Source organism: Salmo salar, chromosome ssa16 (assembly GCF_905237065.1).
Source record: "Salmo salar chromosome ssa16, Ssal_v3.1, whole genome shotgun sequence".
Classification (NCBI taxonomy): domain Eukaryota; kingdom Metazoa; phylum Chordata; class Actinopteri; order Salmoniformes; family Salmonidae; genus Salmo; species Salmo salar.
Genome location: NC_059457.1, coordinates 4393785 through 4406603, shown reverse-complemented (window position 1 = coordinate 4406603; position 12819 = coordinate 4393785). Strand labels below are relative to the sequence as shown.

The 12819-nt window shown below is 41.9% G+C and overlaps 1 protein-coding gene across 2 annotated transcripts; it reads left to right on the top strand.

Annotated features, from left to right (window-relative positions):
- Positions 1-145: 145 nt before the first annotated feature.
- On the top strand, positions 146-11197 carry ldhbb (lactate dehydrogenase Bb). 2 transcript variants are annotated; one of them, XM_014147734.2, is made up of 8 exons: positions 146-237; positions 3288-3424; positions 4064-4181; positions 4483-4656; positions 5134-5307; positions 7393-7510; positions 8763-8886; positions 9097-11197. In XM_014147734.2, the coding sequence occupies exons 2-8, from the start codon at positions 3296-3298 to the stop codon at positions 9262-9264; spliced, it is 1005 nt and encodes a 334-aa protein (XP_014003209.1). In that variant the 5' UTR covers positions 146-237; positions 3288-3295; the 3' UTR covers positions 9265-11197. The 2 variants fall into 2 exon arrangements, with proteins under 2 accessions (XP_014003209.1, XP_014003208.1); XM_014147733.2 differs by lacking the exon at positions 146-237 and adding an exon at positions 2446-2751.
- Positions 11198-12819: the final 1622 nt, after the last annotated feature.

The following is a 12819-nucleotide window of genomic DNA, read 5'->3' as shown; positions in this document are numbered from 1 at the left end:
AAGTTCATCATTAGGGTGGGTTTTCAGATCAGTACAGATAAGAGGTGACAGCATTTTGGTATTTGAAAGAGTCTCAGGGTGAAGTACACAAACAGCTGACATGTCAGGTCACCCATTAGAGGCAGTACACTTCCTGTGGGGGATGGAAGTTTAGGGCTTAGAGTTGATTACCTGCACTCAGGAGGCAGCAGGCAGGCAAGGAGAGAGGACTAGGAGACAGAAGACGACAAGTCAAGGGTAAGACTTACTGTAAATATACTTTAATTTAGATTTTGGAACAAGTGAAAGAGCAGTGGTGAGAGGGTCCAATACCAATAACCAGTGTCTGATTTTGGGGTGTCGAAGTATGTGAAGCATGCGCTATTAACCTATGGTGGTGTGCAATACCCATCTGTACATGGGCTACCTGAGCCTATATGATGCACTGCTGCAATTTCAATCAGCCTATTGACCCTGGATATTTAGGCTATTGGTTGATTCATCGTGGTATCCTGATTAAGGCCTTGTGATGTCATTGATTGGTAAGAAAAAAGCAACAGGAACATTCGAATTTTGAACACAGTACACAAGGTGTTATGTGAGGTGTAACTAATTTAAGGCTACTTAATTGCAGTGGTGGAAAAAGTACCCAATTGTCATACTTGAGTAAAAGTAAAGATACGCTACTGTAAGTCGCTCTGGATAAGAGCGTCTGCTAAATGACTAAAATGTAAATGTAATACGCTAATAGAACATTTTTCGAGTAAAAGTGAAATTCACACAGTGAAATACTACTTGAGTAAAAGTCTAAAGTATTTGGTTTTAAATATACTTAAGTATCAAAAGTAAATGTTACTAGCAGGTCAGGAAAATGGTCAAATTCATGCACCTATCAAGAGAACATCCCTGGTCATCAACTGCCTCTGATGTGGCGCTCACTAAACACAAATGCATAGTTTGTAAATGATGTCTAAGTGTTGGAGTGTGCCACTGGCTATCCGTAAATTTAAAAAAAGAAAATGGTGCCTTCTGGTTTAATATAGGGAATTTTAAATGATTTATATAGTTTTTCAATACTTAAGTTTATTTTAGCAATTACAAGTACTTTTGTGTGTCAGGGAAAATGTATGGAGTAAAAAGTACGTTATTTTCTTTAGGAATGTAGTGAAGTAAAAGTTGTCAAATACAGATTCTGCAAAAAACTACTTACGTCAAATTATTTTGAAGTAGTATCTAAGTACTTTACCACACTGCTTAATTGTCGCATCTATCTCTCTTTGGCGACAGCTTCCGCTTTAAATCCATCCCGACAAGAGCAACCAGAATCCCACGCAGTGCGTTCTCTCTGGGACAGAGGGCAATTTTTATCAAGGAAAAAGGATGTGTGTACTGAAGATGTTTTCCTTCAAATTAGTTTTGAATGTCATGTTATGGACGATTAGTGTATCGTGCTTTATAAAATTGTGGTGATTTATTAATAGACTAAAGCCTATTTATTATAATTTTGTTAGGCATAAATAAAATTCGCATCGCATTCTAGAATTGTTCTTGCCTATCCAAACAAAATGCTCTTAAGATTGTGTATAACGTTTATGATTCAAATATGTACGCGCGCCTCGTCATATTCTTTAGATATCAATTTAAAGTTATGCGTCTCTGCAAATTTAGCCCCTTATTTTATCTCCGACGTCGTCTACCCTCGGCCATATTGTCTATTTAGCAGATTGAGCGATGATGGAATGACTGTCTGTCTGCCTTGCGAAAGTGGGACTGTTTTGAAGTTGAATGTGTTGGCGACGTGCCATGCCCAAGAGATAATGAATTGCGCAAATTGAACAGTGGTCGTCCCATCTCATTCATCTATTGTATGGTCTGCCTAGTATCATCTTTACTGCATGCACAATTATATTTGGTTTTCTAGTAATCCAACATATTATAATGGAAACAATGTATTGTTCATGGCCTACACGGATGACCTTGCCAAACGGATAAGGATCAAGCGCATTATCTCTCAATGTATTTATGCACGCCATACTGGAGGACGATGTCATTCAACATTCACTTGCAATAGATTGACAATTTTGCGGCACTACCCTGCACTTTATTCTTTCCACCTTGACTTCACCATTATGGGCGTTTGCGGAATAAAACTGTATTTCAACCATTGACCCATAATGTCTTTGCATGATTTAAAAAAAAAAAAGTTACTCCTAACTCATTGGCCACATTGCTGCAGCTATCATCCCGAGAAAGAATTATGTTGGTAACACTGCCTAGGAATAAAACCCTCTTTATAACACATTATGCGCTATGCATAATTCCCAGTTTGTTTAGCACTGCCCATATACTGCATACATATCGTCTATAGTCATCAGAGAAGCAGGACGAGTGCACCAGATGAAGCCTGTGACATTACAGGATTACAGGATAACTCCTTTAACAGCCTGCAGTCAAGTTTGGCATCCGATTAGTAGAGCCTTCACCAGGCCGTTGGAGCACAGGAGGGAGAGGAAGAGCAGCAGCAAACTACAGTAGAGCTCTGTGCTGTCACCGGCGCTTTTTGTAGTGCACCCTCGTTTTAGGCCTGTGTCACATGCACTGATTGTAGTGCTGCAGCTCACCTATCTGATTCCTTCCCTGTCTGGATTTGGATACAGCCGTTGTGTGAGGTGTTGTGGATGCAGGGGGAAGGCACCGTAGCTCTCGTCTAGTCTGACATGTTGATTACATGGTGGTATTTATACCTCGCAGCTCGGAGCATCGTCAAACAAAGCAAGTATTTGTTGTCTTATACCTGGGGAAGTTCAGGGTGTCCTGCAAGTATCAGCTCTCCTCGGTTCTAAGGGTTGGAGCTCAGCTGTTGATGTGTGTGTAAGAAATGGGTGTAGGAGGTGAAAGTCACACAGGACTACGAGCTGTAGAATCAAATGTGTTAAACCTTCATCTGTAATCTCCGTGCAGTGCTGCGTTTTAAAGCAACGCAGGCTGTTTTTTTTATGAATGCATTACTTACTTAGTGAAACCTAAATTCACCCTACCAAGGTCCACCAACGTATTTGGCCAGCTTGATTGATAGGGTTTATAATGTATGCCATTTATCCAAAGCGACTTGCATACATAAAAAAATGTAATGTATGGTTGGTCCCAGGAATCTAACCTACTATCCAGGCGTTGCAAGAGCCACGATCTACCAACGAAGCTACAGGGGGAAAGGAAAGGAAGCAGATGACCATTTGTTGTATGACTTTGGACATGTGAAAGACCACTTCTGTTTCTCCACCTCTCTCTTCCCCTTTCTCTCTTCATAGCATTGAACATGGCCTCTATCCTTCAGAAGCTCATCACTCCCCTGTTCAGTGGGACCCCTGAGCCCGCCAGGAACAAGGTGACAGTGGTGGGCGTCGGCCAGGTGGGCATGGCCTGTGCTGTCAGTATCCTGCTCAGGGTAAGAAAAGACCTGCTGTGTTTATACTCCTGTCAGATTACTATCCCCACTTTACCCCCTAGTGCTACAGTATTATACAGTATTATAGTGTTTAGTCTACCGCACTGACACTGGATTACTCTTTGCCCTGAGACATGGCTGTAGACTCCTTAGATGCCATAGGAGTCTACTGTCATGTCTCAGGGCAAGCTTACTCTCTGCCTACTGATCTTCTCTCAATATTACACGTCTATCCATTCCCTCTTTATTAGTGTTATTATAATGTTTAATACTTTATTGCTATACTATAAAACATAGGCTTTTAGACATGCACATGCAGAATATGTGTAATTGACTGTCATTGCTTAGACTGATATTAGCTCAGAAGCCATTGTAAATGTGTTTATAATCTGTTATAAATTGAGTATTATTCCTAGGCAGTGTTACCAACGTAATTCGGGATGATAGCTGCAGCAATGTGGCCAATGAGTTAAATTACTCCTATGTTTGAAGTCATGCAAAGACATTATGGGTCAATGGTTGAAATATAGTTTTATTCCCCAAATGCCCATCATGGTGAAGTCAAGGTGGAAAGAATAACTGCACATTCATTGTACATTCATGACATCTTACACCCCTTCTCTTTCTCTCTCTCTTCAGGAGCTGGCTGATGAGCTGGCCTTGGTGGATGTGATGGAGGACAAGTTGAAGGGAGAGATGATGGATCTGCAGCATGGCAGCCTCTTCCTCAAAACGCCCAAGATAGTCGCCAGTAAAGGTGAGTGTGTAGCAATTGGGCACCAGGAAACCAGAAAACCAAGATGGACACCATCTGCATGTCAAATGTCTGTGTGTTAAATGAAGTACTCTCACTGAGAGGGGAAGTGTATGAAAGGGAGATGGGAAAAGGGTGAAAGGGAAATGTATGAATGAAGTTTCTCAAAGCAATTTCTGAAATCCCACTTTGACATGTAATAGTCCTGCCATTAGATCTATTAATGATATGACAAATTACTGAAAAAATACTAGACACAAATGATACACAGTACTCTCATTGATTAATGTTCTCCCACGGTCAGACTACTCTGTGACGGCGAACTCTCGTATCGTCGTGGTAACAGCGGGCGTTCGTCAGCAGGAGGGAGAGAGCAGGTTGAACCTGGTTCAGCGGAACGTCAACATCTTCAAACACATCATCCCCCAGATCATAAAACACTCCCCCAAGTGCATCATCATCGTGGTCTCCAACCCAGGTAAACTCCAATATGCATACTGTATATACCAGTGGAGGCTGGTAGGAGGAGCTGTAGGAGGACAGGCTCATTGTAATGGCCGGAATGGAATTAATGGACGGTATTAAACATATGGAAACCATGTTTGACTCCATTCCATTCCAGCCATTACAATGAGCCCGTCCTCCTATAGCTCCTCCCACCAGCCTCCACTGGTACATACACACTTAAATAAACACACACCTAGTACACTCTCACACACAGACACCATAGACTCAGAGCCATTTATTTAGATATATAAATATATGGCTCTGCAGACACTCACACCTACATATACTGTAGTACCTACACACACTTGAATGCAAACGCTTACACATCCCAGCTACACTCACATAGATACACACTAACACAGATACAAACTCACACATCAGATACAGTAGTGTTCATCCAACGACTTGTTATGTAAGTCTAACCACAGAAATCTCTCCCTGGCTGTAGTTGATGTGCTGACCTACGTGACCTGGAAGTTGAGCGGCCTGCCCAAGCACCGTGTCATCGGCAGCGGCACCAACCTGGACTCTGCCCGTTTCCGTTACCTGATGGCCGACAAACTGGGCATCCATGCTACCAGCTTCAACGGATGGATCCTGGGAGAACACGGAGACACCAGTGGTGAGTGTGTGTGTGTGCATGCATACGTACAGTACCAGTCAAGTTTGGACACACCTACTCATTCAAGGGATTTTCTTTATTTTTACTATTTTCTACATTGTAGAATAATAGTGAAGACATCAAAACTATGAAATCATGTAGAAGTAAGTGTTAAACAAATCAAAATATTTTAGATTGTTCAAAGTAGCCACCCTTTGAACACTCTTGGCATTCTCTCAACCAGCTTCACCTGGAATGCTTTCCCAACAGTCTTGAAGGAGTTCCCACATGCAGAGCACTTGTTGGCTGCTTTTCCTTCACTCTGCGGTCCAACTTATCCCAAACCATCTCAATTGGGTTTAGGTCAGGTGATTGTGCAGGCCAGGTCATCTGATGCAGCACTCCATCACTCTCCTTCTTGGTCAAATAGCCCTTACACAGCCTGGAGGTGTGTTGGGTCATTGTCCTGTTAAAAAACAAATGACAGTCCCACTAAGCGCAAACCAGATGGGATGGTGTATCTCTGCAGAATGCTGTGGTAGACATGCTGGTTAAGTGTGTCTTGAATTATAAATAAATCACAGACAGTGTCACCAGCAAAGCACCATCACACCACCACCTCCATGCTTCATGGTGGGAACCACACATGCGGAGATCATCTATTCACCTACTCTGCGTCTCACAAAGACACAGCGGTTGGTACCAAAATCTCAAATTTGGACTCATCAGACCAAAGGACAGATGTCCACCGGTCTAATGTCCATTACTCCTGTTTCTTGGCCCAGGCAAGTCTCTTCTTATTATTGGTGTCCTTTAGTAGTGGTTTCTTTGCAGCAATTCGACCATAAAGGCCTGATTCACGCAGTCTCCTCTGAACAGTTGATATTGAGATGTCTGTTACTTGAAGTCTGTGAAGCATTTATTTGGGCTGCAATTTCTGAGGCTGGTAACTCTAATGAACTTATCCTCCAAGCTGAGGTAACTCTGGGTCTTTCTTTTCCTGTGGGGGTCCTCATGAGAGCCAGTTTCATCATAGCGCTTGATGGGTTTTTGCGACTGCACTTGAAAAAAAACTTGCCATTTTCCGGATTGACTGACCTTCATGTTTAAAGTAATGATGGACTGTTGTTTCTCTTTGCTTATTTGAGCTGTTCTTGCCATAATAGGCCCTTGGTTTTTTACCAAATAGGGCTATCTTCTGTATACCACCCGACCTTGTCACAACACAACTGACTGGCTCAAACGCATTAAGGAAAGAAATTCCACAAATTAACTTTTAACAAGACACACCTGTTAATTGAAATGCGTTCCAGGTGACTACCTCACGAAGCTGGTTGAGAGAATGCCAAGAGTGTGCTAAGCTGTCATCAAGGCAAAGGGTGGCTACTTTGAAGAATCTCAAATATAAAATATATTTAGATTTTTTTTTTTTGTCCTAATTATTAACCATAAACACGTACGTACAGTACCAGTCAAAGGTTTGGACACCTACTCATTCCAAGGTATTTCTTTATTTTTACTGTTTTCTACATTGTAGAATAATAGTGAAGACATCAAAAGTATCAAATAACACATATGGAATCATGTAGTAAGCCAAAAAGCGTTAAAGAATACACTCAGGAAGTCTGAAGACGTGTGTATTCCATTCTAATGTGCTACTGAATTCTTAGACTATAAGTAGCAGCGACCCCATTCTTGAGGGTTACTGTGATAAAGGTGAGGGACAGAGATCTGTTAATCTGGGCTGTCTGGGACATACAGGTCCAGTGCAGCTATTTTTATCTCTATGTCAAATCATTTGTGGGTAACAATTAAGTACCTTACTGTAATTGTTTTTAATTAAAATGGTCCAAAATAGCTTCTTAGAAAAAATTTAGCTAGGACTGTCTGGGAGTGGGAGGGGAGAACTAGCTGTTATGGGTAGAGGTTTCTTGATGTCACTAGGCAGGCCAAAACTCACTCCCACCAAAACGGGCAAAAATTTCAGGCGGTCTTTTCAAACATCTCTTACACTAAAAGGGCATTATCATAATTTTCACAAATCCACAGTGTGGAAATATATATAAAACACAGGATCACGTTTTTTTGGGTGGGTGTGTGTTCCAGTCCCTGTGTGGAGCGGCACTAACGTAGCAGGTGTCAACCTGCAGACACTGAACCCTGACATCGGTACTGATGCTGACCAGGAGAACTGGAAGGAGACTCACAAACAGGTGGTTGACAGGTAATGTACACAGCACCGTACCAACACAAACTATTACCTCTATTACTTCTGTTGTATACACTCTTAGGGGGGAAAAAAGGTGTTATCTAGAACCTAAAAGGGTTCTTTGGCTGTCCCTGTAGGACAAATCAAATGTATTTATAAAGCACTTTTTACATCAGCAGATGTCACAACGTGCTTTTACAGAAACCCAGCCTAAAACCCCAGAGAGCAAGCAATGCACAGTGAGTAGGACAAACTCCCTAGAAAGGCAGTAACCTTGGAATAATCCTAGAGAGGAACCAGGCTCTGAAGGGTGGCCAGTCCTCTTCTGGCTGTGCCAGGTGGAGATTATAATAGTACGTGGCCGTTAAGGCCAGATTGTTCTTCAAGATGTTCAAACGTTCATAGATGACCAGCAGGGTCAAATAATAATCAGTGGTTGTAGAGGGTGCAACAGGTCAGCACCTCAGGAGTAAATGTCAGTTGTCTTTTCATAGCAGAGCATTCAGAGGTTCGAAACAGCAGGTCTGGGAGGGAGAGGGAGAGTCGAAAACAGCAGGTCTGGGACAAGGTAGCACGTCCGGTAAACAGGTCAGGGTTCCATAGCCGCAGGCAGAACAATTGAAACTGGAGCCGCAGCACGACCAGGTGGACTGGGGACAGCCTGGAGTCATCAGGACATGGTTTCCCAAACTCAGTCCTGGGGACCACAAGGGGTGCACGTTTTGGTTTATGCCCTAGCATTACACAGCTGATTCAAATAATCAAAGCTTGATGATGAGATCATTATTTGAATCAGCTGTGTTGTGGTAGGGCAAAAACCAAAACATGCACCCCTTGGGGTCCGCAGAACCGAGTTTGGGGAACGCTGCCATAGGAGAACCCTTTGAAGAACCCTTGTTTGTTCCAGGTAAAACCCTTTTGGCACCAAGTAGAACCGTTTTGGGTTCCATGTAGAACCCTTTCCACAGAGGGTTCTACATGGAATTTTACCTGGAACCCCAAAAAATTATCCAATGCGGACAGCCGAAGAACCCTTTTGGAACAATTTTTTTCTGAGTGTATTTGAGTCATTCTCATACCTGTAGTTTGGCTCTCACTGTAATGGAGTCCTGGATATATTGAGCCCAAGGGCACAACTGCAGTCTGATCACTTCCACAAGATTTTTCCCTGTCGGCCCTGGGATTCGAACTGGCAACCATCTGGTTACCTGCCCGCTTCTCAAACCTCAAGGCTACTAAAATAAAAAAATGTAATTGTGTGTTCCAGTGCCTATGAGGTGATCAAGTTGAAGGGCTATACTAACTGGGCCATTGGCCTGAGTGTAGCTGACCTCACTGAGAGCCTCATCAGGAACATGAACAGGATCCACCCTGTCTCCACAATGGTGAAGGTGAGAGACACACTCCATACACGTACTGTACGCACACTTGGGCCTTGTGCCTTCTCACACCACTGGAGGTGTGCGGTTCTTCCCTGAAAACGCACAGTCTGTTGTATGTAACTGCTTCCACAATAGGTATGTAACAGATAAACAAACATGCATATAGACATGTACACACCTATGCACAAAACTCAAGGAGATGATGCCGTTGCTCGACAGGGCATGTACGGGATCGATGACGAGGTGTACTTGAGCCTGCCGTGCGTGCTGAATGCTGGGGGCGTGGCCAGCGTGGTCAACATGACCCTGACGGACGACGAGATCGGCCAAATAAAACAGAGCGCTGACACACTGTGGGACATCCAGAAGGACCTGACGGACCTGTAGCAACGCTAACAGAACACCAAGGGGCGCCACATTCCACTCAACCCCTAGGGTGTGTCCCAATAATATCTCCTTTCTCCTCTAGTGTGTCACTACTTCCCACAAATCTAAAATCAAGTGCACACTTTGGGAGAAAGGAGAGATAATTGGGACATAGCCCCAACTCTCCTTATCACCTATTACTCAACATATGCCACTTAGCAGACGGACGCTTGTATCTAAAGCGACTTACAGTACAGTGATTGCATATAGTTCTAATATGTTTTTTTGATCCATGTGGGAATTAAATCCACAACTTTTGCATTGCTAGCCTCGCTCTTAAAGAGCAACTGCCCCTAAAAAAACAACTTCTCATTTATAAAACCGCCTATGTGGCAAATTTACTACAAAGTGTAAATGGGATAATTTTGGTCATAAAGTCAGTCTCATCCGAAATGTTGAGACTTGTGGTCGTGACTGCATCACAACGTAAATGAAAGTTGGGTTTGTTTCATTCCTGCCCGCAGCTGGCAGCACAAAATTAATCATCAATTCGGGAGGTAAAGCTGCAAATGATCCAATCTTAATGCCGATGATAAATTTGGGTTTACTTTCGATATCCATATTGGGCTAGTTAGGGACCATCAGTAAATTACACAATGTACATGGGCCAATATGTTAAAATGTCAATGACTTAAAAACCTCAAACTAATTAGCATTTAAAAAAATGTATATACAAATATTGAAAGCATTTGATGAGAGAACTAAAAGGTGTTTGGAGACAATATTTTCACGTTAAAGAGAAACCAACTTTGCCATAGTCGCACACCAGCTGGCTGAAGCTAATTGGCTAAATAATTTGACTAACTCTTCCCACCTACAAACACACACAAGACACCCACATCATACCAGACCCAGAAACCAACTCAAGTTTGAATTCAGTCATGGCCTCTAGCATTTCTAATGAACCAAATCTAACACGAGAGATAATCAGGAAGTGCAGTTGCCCTTTAACAACTGAGCCACACGGTTAAAAAAATTACACAGGTTCCAAAAATACACTTTCACAGTGTCACTGCTGTTATCTTACACACTTGTAATCTTCATAGCTTTCCTGTCATCTGGGTGTTTGGTCTCAAGGTCAAGAGCATTAAGTGTTAGCGTTACTTTGCACATGGCTGCTTAACTGGAAAAGGTGCCGATTGAAGTGTCTTCGTTTCCCTGAAAAAGCGCTATATAAAAACCAGGAAAAGTGCTAGGCTATATAAACACCATGTATCATTCAGATGTGGGATCAGCAAATGCTTCAGTAATTGTTCCCTTTTTAAAGTGAAGGCTTATTTATAATGTTGGATGTGTAAAATAAAAGTGTATTGGTGTTGGAATGAATAAAGTCCTCCAATCTTTTGTTTTCAGAATGATTGAAACCGTTATTAATCAACAATTTATTTGGTTCAGATTTAGAAGCATAATTTCTGTATTTTCATGATTATTTCATACATGCATGTACAAACACAATATACTATGTACAGCAACAGTTTTTTTCCCCACTCATGCTCAGATTGAGCTCTGGAGTGTCACAGTACTGTCCTAACAACACACCATGGCATGTGCCCTCAGTCTGACCAGTAGAAATGTGTCATCCCACATCAGTGTGATGGGGCAACCTCTCACAGTGAGGAGAATGTAAACATCGTGTGACCATGGTGAAGTGGGGCCGAATGGTGTTCAGAGGGGTGTTACTGCTGTTAATTATGGTGGCGTGACAGTCCTGTGTCACCAGAGTTACTGTAAGTAGCCTGAGGACAGGCATAGACATGTTTTTTTCTTCTTCTAATCACCTGTCAGTGTTGACTTTGAGGGGAAACCCCTTTTAAAAATGAGTCCAGCAGAAGACAGTGTCAATACAATTGGACTATCAAATATTTCATGATTTCTCTTAATAAATGACATTTGCAAGTTATGGAATATAATTTTATTCAATGAGCTCAAAAATAACATTGTTATTAGACGCATCAACGGAACATATAAAGATGCTCACATTAACAAACCATCGTTCAACATAGTTGGTTTTCCACATTGGTTGGTCTTGAAAATATAGATCTGAAATTTCCCTGACCGGAAAGAACACAAATGTATGACAGGTTTTAGGAGACCTGATGCAACCGGAGACCAATCTGTGTTTTCACTGCTGGTCCCTGAAGAGACAACACACACACGACTCATATCGAGCAATATATTCTATAGAGACACATACAATCCACACATATTCAGCTGATTAGAAATTATGGGACAAATGTGCTATGGAGGAAGCTACAACGGAGAGAGAATCATGCTCATTGCTCACCTAATTGTAAAGCGTCCCCTTTTCTGCCCTCTGATATGAAACGATAATGTCCTCGCTCTAACAAATTAGGACCAATACATGGACTGTCCTTTTAAATATTTTGCTAAACCTTTCATACAACTGGTGGGCCATTCTTTACACAGTTAACAAAATCCCTTTCATTTCTATAACTTTGGCAACAATAATGTAATTACCCTTGCACAAACGAGCCGGAAGGGCTCATCTTGTGTTCCTGTAGCGCGAGGCAGCTTGACCCTGAAGAGGACGCTAGTCTATCGCAGGGCCTAACCCGCAATCTGTCTCGTTAATGCTGAGTGCCAAGCAGAGAGGTATTGGGTCCCACTTTTACAGTCTTTGGTATGACTTGGCAAAGGGATCGAACTCCCAACCTTCCGATCTCAGGGCGGACACTCTAACCACAAGGCCACTACATACTAATTAAAAATTCACATATGGAACAAATGCACACACAAATGTATTGCCTAACGATAAGGATAACCGTAGACGTTACACAGTCACTTTAAAAAGAGAAAGATCTTTCTTACGCGCGCCTTTTAAGTACAGTATCGCCCAAGGAGTTCAGTTTCTCCGCTGAAACCAAGTACAGACAATAGATGTTATTGTAACTTTTATTCAATGCACTTTTAATCAACCAAAATGTTGGTTTTGAGCGGTCTGTAGGATGCGAGTAAAATGTGGTTACCTGGGGCGCGCTCCAAGAATGAGACGTTAATTTAACCAAGAGCAGCGCGAGCAAAAGAGTCGTTGAGGTCTGAAAACTAACAATAAAATGTCGACTTTATATCAAGTATTTTGAGGAAAATATTTGTATGCTACTGTAAAAGCACCCTAGTAAACCAATATACATGCGTCAAAGGGTACATGTTCCTACAAAATGAGAATTAGAATAATCATGCCATTGTTACTTTTCAACCACCGGTTATTAATGAAAATAACATTCAATAATGCATTAAGCCTAGAAGAGTTCTCCGATACAGTATATCAAAGCACATCATTATCCCTATATTTAGGCAAATAGTTGACTTACTTTAATTTCTATTGGATGTCTTTCTTCAGTTGCTCGCTACTAAATATGGTATTTGCATCTACAGTCGTGGCCAAAAGTTTTGAGAATGACACACATTCATTTTCACAAAGTCTGCTGCCTCAGTTTGTATGATGGCGATTTGCATATACTCCAGAATGTTATGAAGAGTGATCAGATGAATTGC

Excerpts from the sequence above, each read along its gene's own strand:
- ldhbb (XM_014147733.2), top strand. The coding sequence starts at position 2,697 with ATGTTGATTACATGGTGGTATTTATACCTCGCAGCTCGGAGCATCGTC. Across the intron at positions 4,182-4,482 it reads CAAGATAGTCGCCAGTAAAG|ACTACTCTGTGACGGCGAAC; the intron begins GTGAGTGTGTAG and ends TCCCACGGTCAG. Across the intron at positions 8,887-9,096 it reads CTGTCTCCACAATGGTGAAG|GGCATGTACGGGATCGATGA; the intron begins GTGAGAGACACA and ends GTTGCTCGACAG.